Genomic DNA, 24,701 nt, shown 5'->3' with positions numbered 1-24,701 from the left:
AATAAGATAAGGTAAGTGTAATGTTACTTGCACTGTTTAACTGTAAACATTACCGGAGGACATGCAATATTATGCTATGTTTTTTTGTGTGTGTGTCAGGATCATGCTGGAAAAGATGATCCCTGAATTTTAGTTTACCCATGACTTCTAACATTGACTAGATGCATATGACAACAAATAACAATGTAAAACAGTTACTTTCTAAACTACCAAACCTTCCTGATTGAACAAAATGGTTCTTAAAAAAGTGAAAGAAAAAAAATCTGTTCATTAGCACCAGCTTTAACTTAACCTCTCCTGCGCTTTCCTGTACCAGATAATTCAGTCACGGATGGTTTTATTTCTTTGAAGTCACTGTTCATATTCAAGTAATTAGACTCTGCTTTGTCTTCTCCAAACCCATGCCGAGTCTAGAGAACTGCAGTCAATGACTGGTGGTAGTATTTGATGTAGGTTCTCTAAACAGGATGAAAAAGGTGTTGTTTGGCTACATACTGAGTTGGAATGATTCCCTGTAGGGCAAGAACACAGAACACTGTCTCAGTGTTGCTCACTTCCTCCTGTTCCCAACATGGAGTCCTCGGCTTGAAACACAGCGGAACGCAGCGGGCTGAATCTGCCAGTGCCTGACTGGATTGGCAAAGAGACTGATGCCATTGTAGAGGGCCTTTTTGGCCCGGACGTCAGCAGGGCAGAAGTCATTCATTCCCACAGTTTGAATTTTATTGGCATGAAGTAACAAAACCTAGACGGCGGTAGACAGGTAGAAACTCAGGTTCAATTTTGTGTCTTTGAATTTATTGAATCATTTATTGTAGAATATGACCTTCCATGCCGTAATTCTCTCCTGAGAAAGATGCATAGAGTAAAAATAAACCCACAAAAAAGCTTACCTGGAGATACTTAAGTGAATTCAAACCTGGGCGGAACTCTCTTCCAGTTTGTTGTTGGTCCAAAGCGGATTTCTCGGATTGTTGGGAATGCTGGCAAAGGCTTCCATTCTCCACGTACTTGATTTGGTTGAACTCTAAACCCAATCTGTCAAATGATGCTTGAGTCAAAGGGGATGATCGACATGCCTCTACTGTGCTTCAGTAAACACTTATCTTTGACATGTTCAGAGACACAATAGAAGGACTTGCATGCATCTCCAGTGTTTTTTTTACCTTTGCAACTTTTTGTATCTGAAAAAAGTCCTCAACCTCCACTTAGCGATCTTGTTGTAATCCAGGTTAAGATCGACGAGCGCAGACGGCAGATCTACAGAAATAACATTCGTTTATCACTGTGCAAAAAGTTGGTTTATGTACGCATATCCAAAAAATAAATTAAATAGGTACACACTCAAAGTGGTGAACAAAATAAACAAGGTAAGTTGCGGCAAGCAGTTCAGTCTTCCATGTCATTTATTGTTTGCTCTGTTTCCATCCCACAGGGATCTTTGCCCGGGGAAGTTCCCATGGGATCAAAACATTACAAACAATAAATGCCTTTGGAGATGCAACTGTTTGTCACTCCTTACCTTGTGCTTTTATCACTGTGCAAGCTATAACATGCGGCTGCATTCCACACAGGCACAAGCATATGAGAGTTTACCTTTGGGTACTGCTGTCAGCCTGGCCTCAGCAATCCGCAGATAAAAAGTAGACATGCCTTCAAAAGCTCCAAATTCAATACCACTGTTCGGAATCGGGTTGGCACTCATCTCTAGGGCAGACACAGTGATAGAAATATGTAAACAAATGTTTCAGGAATTAATAATTCATTGAATAGTCAGTATTAATACGCAAAGACAGTCCAATTTTGACTATTTAAATTAATACGTTTTTTATGTCATTTAAGGCATAAATATGCACAAAAACCTTTTTAGCATTATCATAGCGTTTAGTTAGTCTCAAAAACCGTGCACATAAAAACCACGTGCATGTCCGTCATACGAGTGCACAGAACACTAGCGGAAAAGTATCCTGGCAAGGGAGCATTTGTGCTCCGCATGCAGAAATGTGGTTTTGTGAGCATGGGGCTGTGACGAGCTAACATGAAACAAAACTAATAATGATTGCAAAAACACTAATAAAATAAGACAAAAAATAATTGTTGTTATTGTTTCAAGACTGTGGACGTCGTTTCCATTCAAGGTGGCAGGTGTCACACTCTCAAAATTCTGTGAACAGCATGTAGCTATGTCGATATATCATGTCAGGACGCTAACCCCAAATGTTAAAGTTCCTTAGCAAAGTTACCATCAACGGCAATACACTTCATCCACGAGAAAGGATAGCAAGACAGATCATGAGTGACAAACGTAATGTTTTTTTAACCATCTGTAAATTCTCTGTAAATTCACATGTGAATTCTATAGGGGTTTCCAGTTACCTGTACTTGGTTGACCGTGAAAACCCATGTCATATTGTTTGCCTGAAGTAAATGGTTGAAATATTAGATTGCGTTCTTGCCTTTTACGTATTAAAGGTGTAGTTCGTGAATCTAATCCCATACACTTTTTGTTAAATTCAGCGAATTGCTCCTCATGGTCCTCTAGCTGTCCATTTAGTGTTTGCACTCAATAAAAGTCAGGTGTTTGTACACAGTCCTGGCTCTGTCAATGGGAAACAAACATAGTGGCTCCCAGCCAATCAACACAGTGCTTTGGGAGAATGGAAGGGAGTGGTATAATTTAATTGACTGTTGAGCACAAAAAGGCTTTTGCAAAACTGAAACTGAATCGCGGACAGCATCTTTAACAGGCTTTCAGTCTGAAACAAATGTAGCTTATGTATGTTTATGTATGTTTATTTATGCACTATGAAGGTTTCTAAGCTCTAAAACCTTTACTTTTCGAGATATTCAAGAAAAAACTATTTTTGTTTATTCGCGGAGGGCGCAAAAAGTACTCCACTAGCAGGCTCAAGTTGAGTATGCATTATGAGCGGCACAACTTTTCTCAACGCTTTCTGGCTAATTTGACCCTGAGGAACAAAACTAGGGTGCTGTTGTTTATTGTGACCCGAGCGAACATCAAGATTTTGCCACGCCCTTTTAGCGTGTGTCCAGCGCATCTGTATCTCAGCTTCTGAAGGTCGTAGACACGGAATAGGCATGTTTATATATGCACTGTTAAGGTTTCTAAGCTCTAAAACCTTTACTTTTCGAGATATTCAAGATTTGAAGCTTTTTGCGCCCCACGCGAATATCCCCCCCAAAACATCTTGAATATCTCGAAAGGTAAAGGTTTTAGAGCCTAGAAACCTTCATAGTGCATATAAAATGCGTATTCCGGTCATTTTGAGACCAAATTCAAGTGTCTATGGCCTTCAGAAGCTGAGATACAGATGACAGCACCCTAGTTTTGTTCCTCATGGTCAAATTAGCCAGAAACCGCTGAGAAAAGTCACGCCGCTCATACTTCATACTCAAACGATGGGCTGCTACTGGAGTATAATCAAGGGTGTATGTTTGAAAGAATATTCTATAAAAAATATTTACGTTTCGTTTGAGCCCCTATACCTATTAACATGATCCCAACCAGGATTATTTATGCAGTCCTGTCCTCAAATGATTGCGTTGTCTACCTAGAACTTGCAAGGACATCATGCCCTTGAAAGCATCTTTCTGGATCCGGTTTATGTTGTTATCACTGAGACGTAGCTCCAGGATACTCTTCGGCAAGTTGGCTGGTATTGCAGTCAGGAGGTTGTAGGACAAGTAAAGAAGTTTCAGCTTATTCATATCTCGGAAAGCCCGTGGATGGATCTTTGTGATTTCATTGCTGAGCAGGAACAAACCCTGCAGTGACGGATGCACAGGAGAATTGGAGAAGCAGTTGTAAATAGATGGTTTATGCCATTTTGTAAAATTGCTTGGTATTTATTTATATGATGAAAAACCTTTGTTAACCATTAAGCATTGTTAAATGTGAGATGCATTAGACAAGGCATTTCTAGGAGATAGTGATAGAAACAGATGTCTTTCTTTGAAACACGACAGAAATCCAGGCAAATGATCTGTTTCTCACATAAAGGTTGTTCAAGCCCTTGAAGTCATCCTCCTTAATCTCAGAGATGTAGTTATTCTGGAGATCAAGCATCACTGTGTCTTCTGGAAGTTTGTCTGGAACCTGCCCTAAGGCTGAAAAGAAGAAAAAACTAAAATTAGGGTGATTTGTACTCCAACGTACACTGGATAGAAATGGTGTAAAATTGTCAACTTGTATTGAGGCAGTTAATATTTGCCGCTGTTAAACTAGTTAGTAACAGCAAAATAAATCGCTAGATGTTAAAAATATTTTAAAACTTCATTTTGGTGCATTTTATAGTTTTGATGGTCAATGCTGTGATGACGCATGTAATAGGCTACATGGGGTTAATAGGCTTCATAGAAGCTAGCTTCATTTGTAGTCAGTTCAGACGCAACATAATCCTTGGACATATTTTACAAACTTTATATTTAATCTGCTTTCAGTAAGACCTGTTGCTGGATGTGCCCACAGTGGAACAGGTCTACGTAAAACAAACACAGCTTTTTATGAAGGTGATAATGACAAGGAACTCTTACCTTTGTCTGAACACCTAACAACTCTTAGTGAGCATTCACAGTCACGAGGACAATCCAGTAGGTCATTGTCATAATCGTCGTCGTCGTCGTCATCGTCGTCGTCATCATCATCATCCCCAAAATCCCTCATCATGATGTCATGGATATTCATTGTATCCATGATATCAACTGGCCGATAGGGTTTGCCATGGCAACGCAGGAGGAGGAACATCAGTAGAAATAGCTTCATAATGCAAGTTAATAATGCTGAGATTCTCAGGGAGCAGCTTCAGGGAGAATCTGGATGAACAGACAGAGACTCTCTTTACTGCGTAGATTTGCCATAGAAACCTGCTTTGGAAAACATATCAACAAACATTTCTATCTGTAGTCATTACACTTATTATTAGCAAAAGTCAAAATAGCAACTTGTCATGCTGTCGTTGTATATAGCATTATTCAACACTGGAAGAGGAAACAATAAATGTGACTGAATGACTTGACTGACACTACTGTTAAACTGGAGAGTTGAAGTTTACAGGGAACACTGAGGATTAAAGAGTCGGCACTATTTTTTTCTTTATCTTTTCAAAAGTTGGTTCTTAAATTGTCAGCACCTCATATACAACTCTGCTGTAAATAGTCAGTTCATTAGGCAGTGAAAATTCTGCCAAACTTCAGTGAGTTCATGACCAAAAGCCATCAGCCATGAAAAGATCGTTAACAGTCTAACAATGAGGGACTTCTTTTTGTGTCTGCACTGGGGCCGAAATGGGACAGGAGTTATGGGAAAACACATCTATTTTGGTTTGGCACAGATAAAGGCGAGTAAGCAAAAGCAATATAGATAAACAGTAATGTGGACCACACAGACTTAATTGCATTATAAAAGAGTGGACTAATAAGCTGACTTGCACTTTCAACCACTGAAATTACGTTCTCTTGTAAAAAAAAAAAAAAGGTTGAGGTTTTCTGCCGATTTCTCTGTACTTGAAACTGATTTTTGAGTATTAAAGGACCAGTGCATTTCCTCATGCAAAAATGAAATCTTTTATTTGACATATATTTCTCATGTTATTTAATTAAAAGTATATCGAGGGTAAAAAAAGTATCAAGTATAGTTGAAAGCATCAAGATGATCAATAACTCCATCATTTTTGAAAAGTTGAAATGGGATTTATTTGATAAAGAACACTTTCTTTATAAATGTTATGACATAAAGTTAATGTTTCTCATGAAAATGTATATCATTTTGCACTAAAGCTTAACATAATACAACATAATATTAACATAATACACCATACCTGAAATTTGCGTTATCCTTATTTAACTCCGGGAGGATTTCTGAATGAAAGGAATCAGGTGTGCTGTGAATCCAATGAAAGCTGCTCGATGGAAGTTCAAAACAAGCTGACGGGTGCAGCCCTCCAAAGCAAGAGATACATTCCTGAGTGAGAACAGCAGTCTGTTGCCTGGATGACAGGCTGTGCATGAATAAGGCACTTACACAGATCGCAGCATCCCTGTGTTCTAGGCTGCTATTGAAAACACATTGTTACCGCTCATATGTTTCCCATCAGAGCTTGAATCAATGCCAACATGGTTACTGTGTTTTTTTATACGGTTAGACCTTATAAAGGATTTTCCGGAGGGTTCGTACAATCGAGTAGTGTGGGTGGGTGGCCTCGTGCCACTTTAAATACTAGACATGTATTAAAATGGCTCTTGGTGGGATGCGTGGTGGGAAATAGCATTACATAATTTGAAAGGGAATCTGGAAGGCAACTGGATTTGCAGATCCTTTAGTTCACCCTCCCAGAAATCTGATTTTCAACATTTGAATGAAAAATGGGTCTTTAAACATTTTTTTGTAACTTGGTAATTGTCATGCACTTTAACCACCAAAATGCTCATGCAACTGTGTGCAGAAGAGGCATAACTGAGGAAGTATGCACAACTCAAGGACAAGAAGGCAGTCAAGACAGTGTGGCAATTCTAGCTGTGTATGCATTAATCAGAATTCTAGCTGTGTATGCATTAATCAGAATTCTAGCTGTGTATGCATTCTAGTATGAAATGCATAACACCAAGTTCCAACTGAATACAAAAGCATGGCAAATGTAGCATTATACATTGTAGACTTCCATTTTGTGCTTGACTTTATGTCCTTCAGGGACAGATGCCTCATCTACACATTTATTTATGTGTATGTGTGTAGGCAAATATATGTTTCATGGTCGGAGCATGATTAGACTCATTTGTTGGACTGAGGTGTTCTTTCATGGAAATAATCCTCCCCATCCCTTATATTGAGCTGGAAACTCCCTCTATCTGTGTAGACAATGTGGAGAAGGTTGATATATCAACTTATATCACTTATATCCCATATTTTTTATATCTTGGACATAATGGGCTTTTCCTGGTGCTGGGTATGTTTTTCATATTTTTTTGTAAACTTACAGTAGTGCTCTTATTTTGAATATTGTTTTGAAAATGTTGAAAGAGTCCTGTATGTTCTGCTAAAATCCCCATCAAATAATGATACTGTGAAGAGTTTGGACTTTGGTGCTGGAATATGTGCGAAAACAACCACAGTGACCAACTGTTTTGGTGATTCTCTAAGGTCTTTGGTATGCTCTAAGCATAAAAGCTCCTAATCACACCATTCATATGAACAAATACATGGCCATCTAACATGTATGTAGGGCCAATGATTTTCCGTTTAAAAAAAATGCATTTTCCGTTTCACATTTGGTGAATTCCGTTTTTTTCCGTTTCAGCTCATTTTGTTCACCCTGAGGTAGATTGATGGCTTAAAATGAGTGAATAATATGTGCCCTTCTTAGATTGTTGTTTGCCAGCCATCAACAGAACAGAAGACTAAACATTTTTTGTTTTAAATGCGATTGGGAAGACGAGCGCGTGAATGTGACTGAATGTGGCTTTAGCGGAGATCTGTGGGTCAACCGTTGAAAAGGGGGGCGTGGCCGGAGCAGAGTTCAGCGCAGACGTGACATTTTCTCAGTGGTTTTGTTCTTTAATTAATGTTGTTCATCGTTGCAATCGTTGTTGTGTTTATTTTAAAGAAATATAGCCTTGCAGCCCAAAATACAGGGGAATTTGTGCGATTTGTATGAACAAAATGATGTTTCCGTTTCAAAGGTGCAATTCCGTTTCAAAGTGTTCATTCCGCGAATTCCGTCCGTTTTCCGTTATCGCGGAAAATCATTGGCCCTATGTATGACCCTGTCACTGCTGTATCAAGCGGTATCAGTGGAAGGGCTAATGGTCTTGAACCATGCATCTACAGAGGGAGGCTGATTGAACACCCCACCCCTCTTACACAAAACCATCTCACGAGGGAGTGTCTTTTGGAATAGAGAAGAACACTGCTGTTTTACAGTATTCACTTTATGCCTACACCCGCACATGTACATTTTGACCCAAATGACACTCCCTAACTGTCCAAATGTATTATACTGTATGAGTAAACATTCAAGAGCTCACACTATTTATTTATGTCCACCAAAAAAAAAAAAGCGTGCAGTGGGAGTAATACAAACTATTACCACAACGCAGACTGCACATTATATCCATCCAGTATGGAGTAAAACAAACTATTACCACAACGCAGACTGCACATTATATCCATCCAGTATGGAGTAAAACAAACTATTACCACAACGCAGACTGCACATTATATCCATCCAGTATGGAGTAAAACAAACTATTACCACAACGCAGACTGCACATTATATCCATCCAGTATGGCCGCCACTAAACGCAGTGACATATAGGGTCAAGGGGCATCACTGAGTGCCAAACCCTAGTCGTCATAACAACACTATTCCATTAAATTCAATTTGACTTATATAGCTCAAAACAATAACATTGTCTCAAGGCGCTTTCCAGAGCCCAGAGCCTGAACCCCCCTGGAGCAGGCACAAGGGCAACAGGGGCAAGGAAACTCTGTTAGCAGAAAGAAACCTTGGGCCAAACCTGGGCTCATAAGGGGGGGCCCATCTGCTTGGAGCTGGCCGGGTAGAGAGTTAGAGATAGAAAAAGGGGAGTTTGGGGGCGAGGTGGCAAAAGGGAGGGGAGAGAATCAGAAACATGGCAGATGAATTCATACACCTATCAGGATAAGCATGCTAGCACACATGTGGCAAATGTACACGAATCGTACAAACGTAAGATGGTATATACATGATACATACAAAATGAATAGTGGATAAGATGGGGAGAGAGCATTCAACTATTGCAGAACAGTTTAGTGGGTATACAGTGTGCTCGTAAGGTTACTATTACAGGGGTAAGTAGAGCAATGAAACAGGAAACTGTCGATCGTGGCAATTATTTACATCAAGGGTAAATGGACTGGAACAGAGTATGTAGATGTATCATGAGCAGGTTAGAAGTAATGCATGATGGTGCGGATGGGTAGGTGTAGGCACTAGCAAATATGTTACGCTAAAAGCATTAGCCTATGCTAAAAAGATGATCTCTATACAACACGCAAATCTCCTAGTGTGACAGTTAGAAATTAGACGTACTCATCTTGTTCCTCCTTGGATAGTAGCAGTTCATAAAGCTGTACCTTCACATCACACTATTTCTCATTGTCCTTGGAATGGAAAAGCTTGGTAAAAAAAACCAGACTCCAGGTCTCTCCATATGTCCGTTTCCACACACGAGTGGACATGTATTACACATCCTTCGATGGGATTCCATATCTACTACCATCTACTTCTACATGGCAGGGCTTACCTCCAAATAAAGGAAGGAACTTCTTGGAACACTCTGACCTGGGTGAGGTGTGTTTCCAGTGGACCTTCACCCATGTGGTGTACAGTACCTCTCTGTTATCGCCACAGGTGATGATGAAGTCTAGGGCATGTGAATAGAAACACTGATGAAGAGGTGGGTGTTTGCGCTTTTCCTACTGGTGCTGTGACTGACAGATGGACATACCTGAAGATTTCACTTATTTTATGTACTTTTTAGTCAGTGACTTTATGTGTCTTATGTGTTTTACTTGGAAAGAAAAGCCTTTAAGGTTTATGCCAACGCTGTTATGGTGTTGAGGTGATAATGTGGTGTGAAAATTGAATTTGAGATTTCATAGATTTAATTTCGTTTGATCTCATTTTTCTCGCCATCGGTGACGATGACCCTGACTTCAAAGAGTTAGTGAGTGCTCCACAGATACCCAGTCCCCGAAGCTGGGTGAGTTCTGCTTCCACTAAAAGCTAAATATTACATGATGACTTTTCCAGGCGGCGGTGTTAATATCTGCTTAGAACAGCAGAAAATACAAGCTGAAGCTGTAGTTATGGCTCACACAGCCGTGCCAAATATGTTGAGTTTGGCACATACGCCAAACATGATGGAAACTCTTCGCTCTGCCTACAGTGCCTCATCTGCAAAATCTCAAAAGTGGTGTAATATTTTCCAGCCTCCATCCTGATACCAGTCTGGTAGCATCATTATTTAGAATATCACTCGTGTTGTAATAATATAGTCATTCTTGAGACCATATATTTTGAAATGATTCGCCAGCCATGAAAACTCAGAAATGTGCTGAATTCTTTCTGGCAACCAAGAGACTTCCTTTGCCCTGGGGGACCTCAGTAACACAGTCAACCAAGAGACTTCCTTTGCCCTGGGGGACCTCAGACCTCAGTAGACACAGTCAACCAAGAGACTTCCTTTGCCCTGGGAGACCTCAGTAGACACAGTCAACCAAGAGGCTTCCTTTGCCCTGGGTGACCTCAGTAACACAGTCAACCAAGAGACTTCCTTTGCCCTGGGGGACCTCAGTAACACAGTCAACCAACAGGCTTCCTTTGCCCTGGGTGACCTCAGACCTCAGTAGGCACAGTCAACCAAGAGGCTTCCTTTGCCCTGGGGGCATTCAGTAGGCACACACCCCTCTTTGCTATCTTGACCAGCTTGTCTGAAATCTAAGATTTAGCTTGCCAATGTAAATATAAACCAATTTTAACACTCCAGCGGTAACACCATGGAAAAGTACACTAGACCACAGCCATGCTCAGAATGCTTATGTCAGGGTGTTTGTGCTCTTGGAAATCTAGGGAAACTATGAGAGGAGAAGGCTACAGTTTTAATTGAATTTTCATTCTTCCAGCATCACTGGCAGTCATGTGAATGAAGGCTGATCCATGAAGTATGAGACATATCCCAACTTCAGAAAATCCATTTGTGCTGGCCATCGTTTTTCTTGTCTAAACAGATTTCCACTGTGTGCACAGAGGCTTTTAAACAGTGTGATTTTTTAGATTTAATGTGATTTCCTGGATCATAATGATCTGACAACAACAAACTATAGTCTTGTGGTGGTTTTAATCCAGTCCTTTAAAGGGCAAAGATGCCTTTACACCTTTACAATGTAGATTATAACTGAAATATACTTTGTATTTGTTTCCAGAATTATGTTCACAATGAATTAATGGACCATGCATTTTGGTGACATTCTTCATGAGAACTGTTTTTATTTTTACTGTCATTAGTACCACCTTTATTGTGCATTATATGACCAAAATCAATAATCGGAATCAGCCAATAATGAGTGGTTGAGAAGTAAAATGTGCTTCCACGCTTGCAGACATACACAAATGGATCTGGTCTCTGCATCGTTCCTTTGTCATAAATACTGATAGTTTCCAGGTTTTCATCATTTCAATAATTGTCCAACTGTTTACCCAGTAGTCAATTGTGTTGGATTTTGTACAGTATCTGATTTAATGATAGACATAAATTAAAAACTAAAATGATCTGATGCATGCATCTCCTCCCATTGCAAAGAAGACGTTTGTTTAATCTGCTTTGTGATGATGATGATGATGATGATGATGATCTATTCTATCTGAAGACACACAGTATGTAACAGACGGATGACACAGTGAAAGTGATGCTGCCTCATTGTTGTTGACTCTCCTGTTGGATATCTAGTATGCTCATACAGTGTTGTCAGCCATCATAAGGTACAATGTTACAAATGTCTCTGAAGGTTACAGGGTGGGTGGGTGTACAGTATTTTTCCCCAAGTCTGTATCAAGGTATATGAAAGGGCTTGACATAATAAAGTGAAATCATTCTGTTGGATGGTGCTAAAAAAAATCTTCCAAGTGAAAAAGGCTTTGTTATTTATTTCATCTGTGGCTTCAGAACCACACTGGAGTAGGACCTGACACAGGAGAATGTAGTGGGTGGAATCTTTCGTGGGTCAAGGAGGTTGTTTTCGAGGCGCACTGCCACAAGTTGCGAGTCTTCATCATTGATTGGGTCACAGAGGGAGTCCACAGCTATATTCCTGTGACACAAGTAATAAGAATAGAGACAATATGCTCAGAAAGCAAACTTTGGTTTCTTTTCCCATGCCTGGAATATCACTTAGTAAGTCTGTATGTGTGTAACTCGTGCTTGTCAAAGAGAAATGGACCTTTTCCTCATGGTGCACACACACAGAAGATGTGGCCACCCACCAATATATGTATTTTTATCATAATTTGCCTCCTAAAATATCTCAAGGTAAGGTTTATGTTGAGAGAAAAAAAGCACCATTGCTGGCTGCCCATACCTGATTTTGTTGTTGTTGAGTCTAAGAAAATGAAGTGACGTCATCTCATTGATTCCAATGGGGACGCCGGTGAGTTGATTGTGGTCCAGACACAGCTCCGTCATGGAGTGAAGGCAGCCAACGAAAGACTCGGGCTCAATCCCCTCAGCGTCCAGCTTGTTGTAGGACAGATAGAGGTACTCCAGGCCTTGCTCCATGTGGGCGAACACATACCCTGGAATCCTTTCGATCTGGTTCCCGACCAGCACTAAGTGCACTAGGGACTTTGGCAGGAAGGATGGGACAAGGTACAAGTTGTTGTAGGAGAGATCTATTGACTCCAGGGTCCTTCAGGAAGAAAACACACGTGTCAAAGTTGTGTCTTACATCATGGAAGAGGCCAGGTGATGTAGATAATGTAGTGTACTGTAGGTAATGAGTATTTCATTGATAAAAAAGCCCTTTTATGAGCGAATAGGTGTCTCAGTATTTTCTTATTCTACAAAACCTGGTTAAAATAGAAATCACCATTCTACAAGTATACTGGATAGGGCTTAAGAAACACACAACATATGAGTAAAAAAAAAAGCTGTTGCAAGTACATATTGGTTTGACTAGATGAAGACTATATGTCACATTGTCTCCCAGCCCTGCAGTAACCATCGTAACCATGGTATAAATGAGGTGGCCCAATACGATTTAGGGAGGAAACTCCACTCTGCATAACACTGTGTCTCTGCCTTGTTCTTGTTTAGTATATTGAGACACATTGGTGGCTGCTATGCCTTAAATAGAGCTGCATATTAGTATCTCAGTCATTTAGGCGTGTGAGTTTTATTTACTTGTGGTTTATCCAGGCCAGTGGTGCAATTCGAGACTCATCAATCTTATTGTGTCGCAGTACGACTACATTCAGGTTGGAGGTCTGATTGAAAGCTGCCTCAGATATTTCCTCAATCATATTGTTCTCCAGGTGAAGTTCCTGAAACACAAGCATAAAGACATCCTGTTGTTCTCTACTTTCATGTAGAGAGTTTTCTCCAGCGTAATCCTGATTTATATCTTTCATATTAAAATGGCGTTTCACGGATAGTCATATTATTATTGTCATTAATAAAAGACAACCACAGTAGATCTCACTCCCTGGCATCTGCCTAGACTGGTTAGGTAGACAGGATGTTCAGGTGTTTGGTACACACTGAATGAGTGTGTTGCCTTGACTTAATTAGCAATTAAGCAGGTAGTTGGCTACCCATGGAATACATTACCAGCAGTGAAGGGGGCAGGCCTTGGGGGATAGTTCGGAAGTGGTTTCCTGCCCAGACGCAGGTAGGAGAGGTCCTGTCAGAGGTGTGAAGCCTCGGGGGGATCCACTATTCGCCCTCCACTCAGTCATATTCCCCTCCAGCCTGCAGGAGTAATCAGGCCACTCAGTTCTGCAAGGAAATAAGCACCAGATTTACAGTTGTAGCATCGCTAGTGATTTAAGCTACAGAAATGTGTTGTATACACTTTGTTGTTACATTATTGCCAGCCATTGATGTTGCAAGGTTGATTTAGTTAACTGTTGTTTTTTGTTTGCATACCCTCGAAACTGTTTTTATTAATTTCACGAAGGTTGTTTTCATTGATCTTCAGTTCTTGTAAGCGTTGAAGGAAGAGGAGGGGGATTTGTTCAAGGAGATTTCCATCCATGTACAAACGACTCAGTAATTTCAGGCCCTTAGAAATCAAATCAAGGTAGAAAAAGTAGTCACCCTACTATGCTTGATGGTTAGTAATACAGTGTTCCCACTTCGCCATTTGTGTTGCTCTAGGACACCGTAGCTATTTTGCAGAACCGCAGGACATCATATGTACCGTAGTGTGTCTTCTGAACTCTGATTTCACGTCAATGCAGGCCATGGAATTTGACTTTTGTTTAGATCGGATCTAGCAGGTTTTTGTTTGAACAAAGAGTGTTGCCAGTGCTGGTGTTTTGTCTACAGATGCACAGTGCATCTACTCTAGCCATCTTCTTACTCAATACTAATTAGGCTTGCAATACAGGCGGACCGCAAAACAGAGAACCGCACTAGTCTCTCAAAGACGTCAAAGCCTTTTTGGCTCAGTCCCTCTCCAGAGGTTTGGGTTCACTGCAGCTTTGTCATATATGTCTTCCTTGAGTCAATAGACAAAGCAATAAGCAAAGCTGTAATCTGGCTGCTTGCACGGCTACAGTGGAATTACAGTTAGAATAGTTGTGTGGCACTGCACGACTGTAATGTACACGACTGTAAGATCACGTTTCATCTAAATGCATATTTTTGGTTTTCCAAACTTGCAAAGCAGCATACACCATTGATGTGAGTAAACAGAATGCCCTCTAAGTTGCTCCTATAAATAACAGACTGCTGAGGCTGAGAGTTTATTATATAAAAGGGCTGTAAGTGGTTACTGAACAACATGTAATGTTTGCCTGCAGTGTTCTGTGCAAGAAAAATGCACCGAACGTCACTGGAAAGGCATGCATAATGATGTACAGTAATAGGCTTACCTTGAATGCTTGTGGGTCAATGTTTTGGATGGGTGATCTTGTTCCTGCCAAAGTTGATCCATTCCACATTGGGAATTGCCATTAAAGGCCCCCATTGGGATTGCCAGTGATGTCATTACCTGAGGATGTTGAGACACAGGTGTTCAGCTCATTTGGTTGTAACAGTTGTCCTTAAAAGACTCCATGTAATAACCTTGTGGATGATTCATTTCAAAATAATTGTGATTTATGTTAAAAATAAAACCAAAAGTGTGCGGTGGCATTCTCAAAAGGATAACCTGTTTGGCAAGATAGCTAGCTGGCTATTTTAAAAAGAAGTACTTTAAAATAAAAAAATTGATACTGTGTATTGGTCTAATATTTTGTATGTACTCTACTGTTCAAAAGTTGAGAAGCACAGAGAAGGTTCCTTGTTTTTAAAAGAAAATAAAAAAAATTAAAATCAAAAAATATAAAATTATTCGGAGATATAGTCTACAACTGTTAATGTTTAAATTACATTATCACAGGATTTTTAACTGAAAATCCAAAAAGGCATACAATATTTTGTTAGCTATCCTAAATTATCATGTTAAAAGCCTTATTCATCATCAGAAAACCCTTTGAAATGACATTTGCCAAGCTGAACTGTTTTAAGGAAGCAATAACAATGTATTATGTATTAAGGTATTTTTATTTATTTGTTTATTTTTTTATTTTGAAAATGGTTTGGCTTAGCAACTAGACCCTGAAGGTTCTAAACTGGTGCGTACAGGATCATGTTACTTTAAATCTGAATAGGCAGTTACATTTACCAGAATCTCATCCTGGGCGGTGCGGCATTTGATTAGTAGGGGGAATAACTCCACTCAACACGAATAGAAGCCTACGTCTGTCAGTTGTCACTTCACAACACGATCATGCTTCAAATTGAATTATATAATTGACGCAATCCAAAACTTTGAGCTGTCCTGCTTAGCAACCACGTTAAATGAAACTAAAGGTTTTGCCGGTTTCAATCGATTTCAAAGAAAAAATCTCGTAAAGTCACTGAACGCAGTAGAGGACCGTGGGTTTTACAGTTGGGCCTTCAAAAACAAGTGACGAGTGAATTACAAATATATGGTTAATATCACCATTTGATTGGCTGATCACCATGATACTGACACTACTGAGGAAGTGGTGAAGGCTTTGGGGGCAGAGCTCAGACCGACTCTTCATGGAATGAATGAATGAACGAATGAACGAATGAATGAACGAACGAACGAACGAACGAACGAACGAACGAATGAATGAATGAATGAACGAACAAATGAACGAACGAATGAACGAACAAATGAACGAATGAATGAATGAATGAATGAATGAATGAATGAATGAATGAATGAATATCTGTTTTCTCCCCTCACTGTTTGTTCCCATTTCTTTAATGACAGTAGGGTGGGGACAATGGGATTTTGTGACTTGAATCAATAAAATATACTTTGCCCATTATACATTTCTTTGTTTTGAGGGAGGGGAGGCATCTGCTGATAGTGGGGTGGGTGTGTCACCATGTCCCCCCTATTCCCCTTCAACCCTGAATATGTGCACTTCTACCTACTCAATCATTTCTAAATCCCTGGTAGCGCGTCGGGCAGGCATTCTTCAGATTTTAGTTGCCCGAAATGTATTTGTCTAGCCCAAATAAAAAAGACAATATTTCTGCTGAAAGGTAGATATAATAGAGAAAGCAATACATAAATAAATGTATAATATAATAGCCCTTGTGAAATCTACTTAAAGCAATACATAAAAAATGTATAATTATATTAGCCCTCGTGAAATCTACTTACCCTCTAGACTCAGAGACTTCAGTTCAGGGATAGATAGGGGTGGATGCTGCTGAGCTTTGCGTTGTCACAGTTAATAATGACATCAGATATGGTGCAGCCTTTTGGAAGAGATTGTGTCACCCTCTGAATCACTACCTCCTCGCTGTCAGCATAATCATTCTCCTCCTCATCCGTGGGCTCTACAGGTTCAGCCAGGGGTGGTGGGCGGGGTGGAAGCCCTACTGCAGTGGGCTCTAATGGGGGCATTTGAAAGACATCTCCCCTCAACCACACAATGTCCTCATCTTCCTCCTCCTCTTGATCGGTCGTCCTCTCTGAGGCTCTCTGAGCTTCTCTCTCAGCGGCCTCTTCTAACGCCTCGAGCATCAGCCTCTGTTCCGTCTCCATCCTTCTCATCCTTTCCTCCTCTTCCTTCCTCTGTTCCTCCTGTCGTCTTCTCCTCTCCTCTGCGGCCTCTGCCTCCTCCCGTTCCCATCTGTCCTCCTCTTCCTTCCTCTGTTCCTTCTGAGCTTTCCTCTCAGCTGCCTCCCGATCCTTTTTCTCCTTCTTCTTCTTCTGCTTCTTCTTGGCTTGATCTTTCTTGCGAAGACGTTCTTCCTCCTCCCTGTGTTCTTCCTCTTCTTGTCTTAGTATCTCTTCGATCTCTGCCGGTGTTTGCGGTGACCACAGGTCTGGCTCACTGGGGTTGTTGGGCACTGGGGATTCGCCAGAGAAATCAGGGACATCAAGCACTGGAATGGTGGGATGGAGTGGCCATTGATGCACACACACACAACACAACACAACACAACACAACACAACACAACACAACACATGAGATGAGGAAGAGGGCGTAGAAGAGGGACAGTGTTGAGAAATAAATGAAAAGAAGATTAAAGAGGAGTGACATACTGGCAGGATACTGATCAAGTTTGATTATTTATTCTATGTTGTAAAAGATTGTGTCCTTAAGATCACGATTACTGGGGCCTTGTACTGTAGCCCCAGTGTGTCCTTCGGGCATGTACGCTATAGCAATGATTAAAGCTACTGGCAGCGTAATAGATTGAGATGGAACCAGGAACTCAAAATAAGATAATAAAAATGGCCACAGAATATCTAGTACAAATCTAGTAATATAAAGTATATATATTATATATATATATAAAACTCAAATTAACATATTCAAAACTGCACTATATTTACTTAGAGGGACACCCACCTTCTCTGTAGTAAACTTAAACAGGGATTTTACCACTTTAGCTCTTGGAGATCACAGTATACACCATATCAAAACCATTATCAGTGTATTGATCAATGTGCATTCAATTGTGTGCGCGTGCAGAGGTTAGACAGAGACAGGTACCAGGCTCTGGACACACTGGGCAGCACTCTCCAATGGGTGTGTAGGTGAGGTGGCAGCGCAGGCTAGGGCATGTGACCTCATCACACACCACGGTACCCTCGGAGCACAAGCAGGTGACGCAGGGCTTGGGCCGACCAAAACGGCTTTGTCAACATGGTGATTGCCCATGTACTGGCACTGCCCCCTCCGCCCTGGCAGAGAAGAGGAGAGAGAGAGAGGAGGAGAGAGAGAGAGAGAGAGGAGAGAGAGAGAGAGGTGGAGAGAGAGAGAGAGAGAGAGAGAGACACACAGAGAGAGAGAGAGAGAGAGAGAGAGAGAGGGGGGGAGAGAGAGAGAGAGAGAGACACACACAGAGAGAGAGAGAGAGAGAGAGAGAGAGAAGAGAGGAGAGAGAGAGACACACAGAGAGAGAGAGAGAGAGAGAGAGAGATAGAGGAGAGAGAGAGAGAGAGAGAGAGAGTTCAGAGTTGGGACAGCAACCATTTCAAAAAGACTCCACATGCAACCCAAGGGCTAATCAATGTACTTATTTAGCTGGTCAGAAGAGGTATAGCTCCTCCTTGTATTTTGACAAGGAGTATAAACAAGGAAAACCTACATAGTATTCTGTCATGTTCCTGTTTCATTTAACAAGTTGTATGCCCTTACAGTAAAAATGAAGGGCATAGATGTAGAATGGCTTGTATTGCACCCAGCTTAGCCATTGCTTTTCTGTTAAGTGTGTGTGGTTTGGACTGTAGTCTCTTCTGTTAAGTGTGTGTAGATTTGGACTGTAGTCTCTTCTGTTAAGTGTGTGTAGATTTGGACTGTAGTCTTTTCTGTTAAGTGTGTGTAGATTTGGACTGTAGTCTTTTCGGTTAAGTGTGTGTAGATTTGGACTGTAGTCTTTTCGGTTAAGTGTGTGTAGATTTGGACTGTAGTCTTTTCTGTTAAGTGTGTGTAGATTTGGGCTGTATTCTTTCTCAGGGTTAGGGTAAAGTACCTCTGTACAGTTCCTTTCATGGAAGTAGCAGTGTATGGGCTAAGTCTATACTTTAGGCCCAGAGGGATTGCTGACCGAGCACTTAATTGACGCGCTTGTTAGATGTAAAATAAGTTCCAATTTTGCGTTCTCTTTCTTGGTTATGCAAACTTTATTTCTCACAGTAAGATCCAATCCATATGCATGTCCATACATCCCAACTTGCATCTTATAATACATGTAACAGACCTTTGCAAATACAAATGAAGCGGTCAAAAAGGTGTGTGTGCTCTCCCTCAGTCAAGCAACACCTGATACCTGCATGAACTTTCACACCTATATGGTTTGAGCCCAATTAAAATGGAGCGCCATCTAGTGTCCCAACAAGATTAAAACATGAACCCAAATAGCTCCTACAAGCAGTCCTGCCTGTTGAGTGGGCAAAGAGAGTGGAGTACTCGTGACTCCCTCCCAGACATCTTTCTGTTTGTGCTCCCAGAGAACAATACGACCACTATGACATGCTAATGCCAGCACCGTTAAGAATGGGTGACTGAGGTTTTGGTAAGGTTCATCAAAATAACCACCCTTTAAAGTATAGACATTCATATTTCTCCCCCTTTGAACCTGATGCTATGGAAAAATCCTAAGAAGCGGCTTACACAGTTTGAGGATTTCCTGCATTTTGAGTACTTTTGTGACTTACGATGGCAATATCAGTGCTTTATAAATGCAGCAAGCCCAAGCAGTTGATATATGTGCAGTCGCACATACTGACTGAGGTATTTACGCCATGACAATTCTTAAAAGCATGTGAAGTGGGTCGTCACACTTCTTGATTCAAAATAAGTATATGTGACAAATAAACTATTTTCCCCCACTCCTTGAATAGCCCATGAGCTTCATGTAGTTGGCATGTTTTGTTTGGGATTGTAGTCTACAGACGTGGACAAAATTGTTTGGTACCCTTCTGTTAAAGAAAGAAAACCCACAATGGTCACTGAAATAAACTTGAAACTGACAAAAGTAATAATATATTAAAATATTCAGAAAATAACTAATGAATAATCAGACATTGCTTTTTGAATTGTGGTTCAACAGAATAATAATAATAATAAAAAAAAAAATGAAACTGGCCTGGACAAAATTGATGGTACCCTTAACTTAATATTTTGTTGCACAACCTTTTGAGGCAATCACTGCAATCAATCGATTTCTGTATCTCTCAATGAGACTTCTGCACCTGTCAACAGGTATTTTGGCCCACTCCTTGTGAGCAAACTGCTCCAGCTCTCTTGGGTTTGAAGGTTGCCTTCTCCAGACTGCATGTTTCAGCTCCTCCCACAGATGTTCAATAGGATTTAGATCAGGGCTCATAGAAGGCCACTTCAGAATAGTCCAATGTTTTGCTCTTAGCCATTCTTGGGTGTTTTTAGCTGTGTGTTTTGGGTCATTATGCTGTTGGAGGACCCATGACCTTGCGGCCACGTCCAGGGAGGTTGGCTATAGTCCCCTGGACCTTAAACTTCTGAATAATATGTGCAACTGTAGTCACAGGAATATCAAGCTGCTTGGAGATGGTCTTATAGCCTTTACCTTTAACATGCTTGTCTATCATTTTCTTTCTAATCTCCTGAGACAACTCTCTCCTTAGCCTACTGTGGTCCATGTTCAGCATGGTACACACCATGATACCAAACAGCACAGTGACTACTTTTCACCCTTTAAATAGGCAGACTGAATGATTACAGGCTTGAAGACACCTGTAATGCTAATTAGAGGACACACCTTAGTTTAACATGTCCCTATGGTCAAATTATTTTCAATCTTTTCTAGGGGTACCATCATTTTTGTCCAGGCCAGTTTCATTAGTTTTTTTTTTTTTTAATTATTCTGTTGAACCACAATTCAAAAGCAATGTCTGATTTCCATTAGTTACTTTTCAGTACATTTTAATTTATTATTACTTTTGTCAGTTTCAAGTTATTTCATTGACCATTGTGGCTTTTTCTTTCTTTAACGTAAGGGTACCAACAATTTTGTCCACGTCTATGTCTGGGTGGTGTGGTAAAGTGCACCATACATCTTTTTTGTACACTGGTCAGGTTTGTGAAGCTGTGGTTCACCCAGTCATACAAGACTAGGGTAGTTTGGGTCGCTGTAAATGGTCACCTAGATTATAGGTTGGCTTCAACTAGAACTCCACCAGCACTTTTGCACGCTGCCCACACTGAAAGACCGCTCCCTTCTAAGACAAGTGGAGGTTTCAAAAGTTTGGCTTACATTAAAATTCCATAACACCCTCCTAATTGTTTCTGCTGGGCAAATAACATTCTCAGACAATGAACAATTTATGAGTTGTCTAAATGTACTTTGCCCAACTAGATGTGGTTTGCTTAATATGGGCTGACATCTAAGAAATGTATTTTTTACACAAAAACCATTATTTCTTCCCATAAAATGCACTCTAAACCGACCACTGCTTCACTTTAGACAATGAAGAGCACAGCATTATGGCAAACCATTTCATTGTTTTCCTTCAATCATTACATTGTGGAAACGTATTTATCTTACTCCTTTGTTGTTTAATCAATAAAAAGATAATAGCCTTTTGACTAACATTTACTTCCACCACACAATACTTATACAACTCTTTTTGAGAAACAAACCTGGAATGATGTTGTAGTTGGATTCCTGTTCATTGACGCTTTTGTATGACTCAAGGAAAATTGCTGTCCCCGCATCCCCATTGAGAACTGGCACACCTCCCTGTTGGGTCGGCTGACTGGAATTGGCCTTCTTGCCCCTTCTCTGCCCGGCCCTTCTCCCCTTTCCCCGGGCAAGTGACACCTGCTGCTCCTGAGTCACAGCGAGGCTCAGACACACCATGAACCAGAGCGCGAATACAACCCTTAGTCTCATGGCAAGGATCTGGCAGAACAAAGAGAAGAGGTCCCATTCCATCAGACCCTTTGATATACCTGGCTTTAATACAGGGTTGCTTCTCACACTCCCGTAATGATAAGTCTCAAACAATAACTAGTAAGGCTCCCTACCGCCACACAGTATATTCACTGATTATCAGTACCAGACTCACAGACTCTGCTTAGCTGTGTTTACAAGATGGGACATTTTGCCAGATCTTTAGAACAATACAGTGATTAGTTTGATATGTAAAGGTGCCATTTGTCAGACTACCACAACAGTCCACAACAGTTTTTGGTACTTTTAGTCAATAAAATGGTTCAACAAGTCAGCCAATATATCCTTCATTGGTAGGATGTGAACCGTCTTAACAGTCTTCTTAAAATCTGTTTGGGTAATATACTTTTTTGTGAAAACCATGTAGTTGTAATATGAACAATGTTTAGGCTCCATCTTCAGACATGTTGTTTGCTCAATGCTTGTTTACATGACAACAATAACTTGAAACATTGTGTCAAGGTTTTGTTTGGACGATAGATTGGTAATAATTACCACACAGATTAAAGCACAATGTCAGTATTCTTTTATAACTCACTATCTTATATAAAAAAAACAAAGTGAAACATGGAGAAGTTTCAGTAAGGTTTGGTAGTGGTTTGCTTCTGTTACTGGATGCCTTGCAAATTGAAATGTCATGACAAAATCAGAATATCAAGCCATTTTAGTCAAACTAGTTCTCTTTCAAAGTTGTCATAGGTCTTTAAATGACTGACAAATATGAGTGAGACTCCCAGCAAGTGGTGCAAGCTCATCAGTAGCTACAGATATTACAGTTATTTAGCTAAAGGCTCTGTTACTGAAAAACTAACTTGAGGGTCACACAACACAGAAGGTCCCATAATCAATGTTTCATTACAATTAACCGGCCGGAACCTCTGACAAACATCTATAACATGGTCTAAACTATGCCATTGTTTACATTCTTTTCCACAAACACTGTTTGTTGGCCAAGCAAGCACATTTATGGAAAGTTAGAGCCATAAGACTAACAAGAAACTTATACAGTTTAGAGTTTGAAAAAGACTTAAACATTGGTGGCAAGCAGTTACACGTGAGATTTCTCTTAAATCTCAGTGAAGTATTTGATGTATACTTCTTGATGGTATACTTCTTGATGGTATACTCTGACAGGCCTGTGCTTTGCAGGAAGGGCAGACATGTTAGGGACGACCTCCCCCCCAGCTCGAGGCAAGAAAGACATCATGCCCGTCAGTATTAACTCAGATTTGGAACCCGTGACAAAACAACAAAAAAGCAACGAAGAAAAGAGCAAATGAAGGAAGTGGGTAGGAAAGCCTTTAGTAAAGCAGTCTCTGGATGTCAAGGCTTGGCTGAGAGAACCTGACACCAGGGGAAAGAAAGCAAAGAAAATGACAAGAACGAACATATCCCTGTTGAAGGATATGAGTTGTTTGGAACTTTCATTTTTAGCTGGCAGTAATGGAAAACTAGATTCCAAGCTTCAGAAAAGGTTTTCTCATCCTATAAAACAAGTAAACAATCCTTGCAGATCTTCAAGGGAGTAGCTGCCTAGAACAGACTTCCCAAAACAGATGTCCTCAAAAATCCTTACTTTTAAACTCTCTACCTCTTGAGCAGTAAAAATCAAGTTCACAACTGGCAGTGCTGACATGCTTGTTACTGACCACTGTCTCATGTGCAAAGCTGCATGCAGAGGACGTGTCAGAATATGCACTCCAAGAAGGACCCTATGGTGAACCCCCCACCCTGTACAAACCCCACCATCCAAACTTATAGAGTGAAAGCACAAGAAAGACAATCACGGAGCAAGTACGTTACCAGTGGTCTGCAGACAGAGTGGGTTTTTTTCCCCCTTGAGGCCAAATATTTCCGTTCTTTCCCAAGCCTTGTGGGGGAGATTTGCCAATACCGCTTGCAGACAGAAAGCGCCTGCTCAGTTGCTGAGCTGATAAATGTTTAAAACAGACAGGACTGTGCTCGCTCACTTCTGGGAAGCCACGACCTGCGTAGGGAGCGTTTTTGAAGTCATGTTTCCAAAGCCACTCGATCGGAGAAAGAGAGGGGGTCAGTTACAAGAGGCAGCCACTGCTGACAGAGTTGTAGGTGCTTGGAGTTTGGGGGGGAGGTTGGTGATGTTCTGAGACATAATGACTGGGTTTGGGACACACTGGGCACTCAAGTCAATTAAAGAGGTGGCACCTGGCTTGTCATTACTGGTGCAGGTAAAAGAGGACCTATGGTTGAATGCAAGTAATGATTGCACAGACACTAAGGAGAGACCCTAGGGCTTGTGCAAGCTGACTTGGAGCTCTCTGGAAATGCCATGGTATCAGAGTTTTGAACCCGCATTGGTAGGCTGTATTGCCCAGTAAAACTTTTGTCCGGCCCCTTCTCTCTCATTTCAGGGGAGGGAGGATACGTTTGGGCTTAAAGCACGCCGTCAACTGAGGAGGGGGAAGGAAGGGAGAGAGAGAGAGAGTGAGAGAGTGAGGGCTTGGAAGTATGGTGCTGTTGTGGATTTGTTTTTAACAGAATTTAGTGGGCCTTCCTCAAAGGAATGACACAATAAAATGTTGTAGTGTGCATGTTATAGTTTTTCTGCATTCTGAGCCTGTTCTGTAGTATTTATGGTTGTCTTGACACAGAGTATTTGTCATTTTCAGTGAAATGATTATGTGCACTTTGTGAAGCACATCTTATTGCTTTTCTGAAATGAATGAGGTATTTTAATATATCCCAGGCTCATAACCACAAGCCTTTGAAGGAACTTGAATGCTATGTACCCAAAACACTAATTGATGTCCGTGAAATAGGTATATTCCTGGAAAAGGAATTAGTCCATGTCATTTCCTCAACAATGATCGTTGATGTTTCCAACGATCATGGAAAGTCTGGAAAATTCATGGAGTTTCTGGAAAAGTCATGAAATTTGATTTTGGTCTATGTAGGTGTAATGAAATGTATCA

At 40.7% G+C, this 24,701-nt stretch overlaps 2 protein-coding genes and 1 long non-coding RNA gene across 4 annotated transcripts in view; 1 reads left to right on the top strand and 2 right to left on the bottom strand.

The window, feature by feature from the left end:
• LOC116220598 (centromere protein P) overlaps positions 1 to 24,701 on the top strand; it is a 73,644-nt gene that overhangs the window by 41,482 nt on the left and 7,461 nt on the right. Inside the window, exon 8 of one of the 2 annotated variants that reach the window (XM_031568489.2) lies at positions 21,493 to 21,615. The exons of the other annotated variant lie outside the window; for it this stretch is intronic. Coding sequence (XP_031424349.1) covers positions 21,493 to 21,615 — 123 coding nt within the window. Of the gene's footprint in view, positions 1 to 21,492; positions 21,616 to 24,701 lie in introns of those variants that run through there. 2 annotated transcript variants of the gene reach the window in all.
• On the bottom strand, positions 496 to 4,774 carry aspn (asporin (LRR class 1)). The gene is made up of 7 exons (XM_042707918.1): positions 4,555 to 4,774; positions 4,016 to 4,128; positions 3,573 to 3,786; positions 1,597 to 1,707; positions 1,167 to 1,260; positions 894 to 1,038; positions 496 to 745 (listed from the first exon to the last, which is right to left on the bottom strand). Exons 1-7 carry the CDS (start codon positions 4,763 to 4,765, stop codon positions 551 to 553), a joined length of 1,083 nt encoding a protein of 360 aa, XP_042563852.1. The 5' UTR covers positions 4,766 to 4,774; the 3' UTR covers positions 496 to 550.
• LOC122132936 lies at positions 17,969 to 23,645 on the bottom strand. The gene is made up of 3 exons (XR_006152442.1): positions 23,554 to 23,645; positions 21,438 to 21,699; positions 17,969 to 17,998 (listed from the first exon to the last, which is right to left on the bottom strand). It is a non-coding gene; the product is annotated as an uncharacterized LOC122132936 (long non-coding RNA).

Source organism: Clupea harengus, chromosome 5, assembly GCF_900700415.2.
Source record: "Clupea harengus chromosome 5, Ch_v2.0.2, whole genome shotgun sequence".
NCBI classification, from domain to species: domain Eukaryota; kingdom Metazoa; phylum Chordata; class Actinopteri; order Clupeiformes; family Clupeidae; genus Clupea; species Clupea harengus.
Note: the sequence above shows the minus strand (reverse complement) of the source record. Positions and strands in the feature narration are given on the sequence as shown.

Bases quoted from the DNA above. Each gene is read 5' to 3' on its own strand.
- aspn (XM_042707918.1), bottom strand. From the start codon at position 4,765: ATGTTCCTCCTCCTGCGTTGCCATGGCAAACCCTATCGGCCAGTTGAT. The intron at 3,787-4,015 runs GTGAGAAACAGA...CCGTCACTGCAG, and splicing joins AGGGCTTGAACAACCTTTAT to GGTTTGTTCCTGCTCAGCAA. The intron at 1,708-3,572 runs GTAGACAACGCA...TGTCTGCCCTAG, and splicing joins GATGTCCTTGCAAGTTCTAG to AGATGAGTGCCAACCCGATT.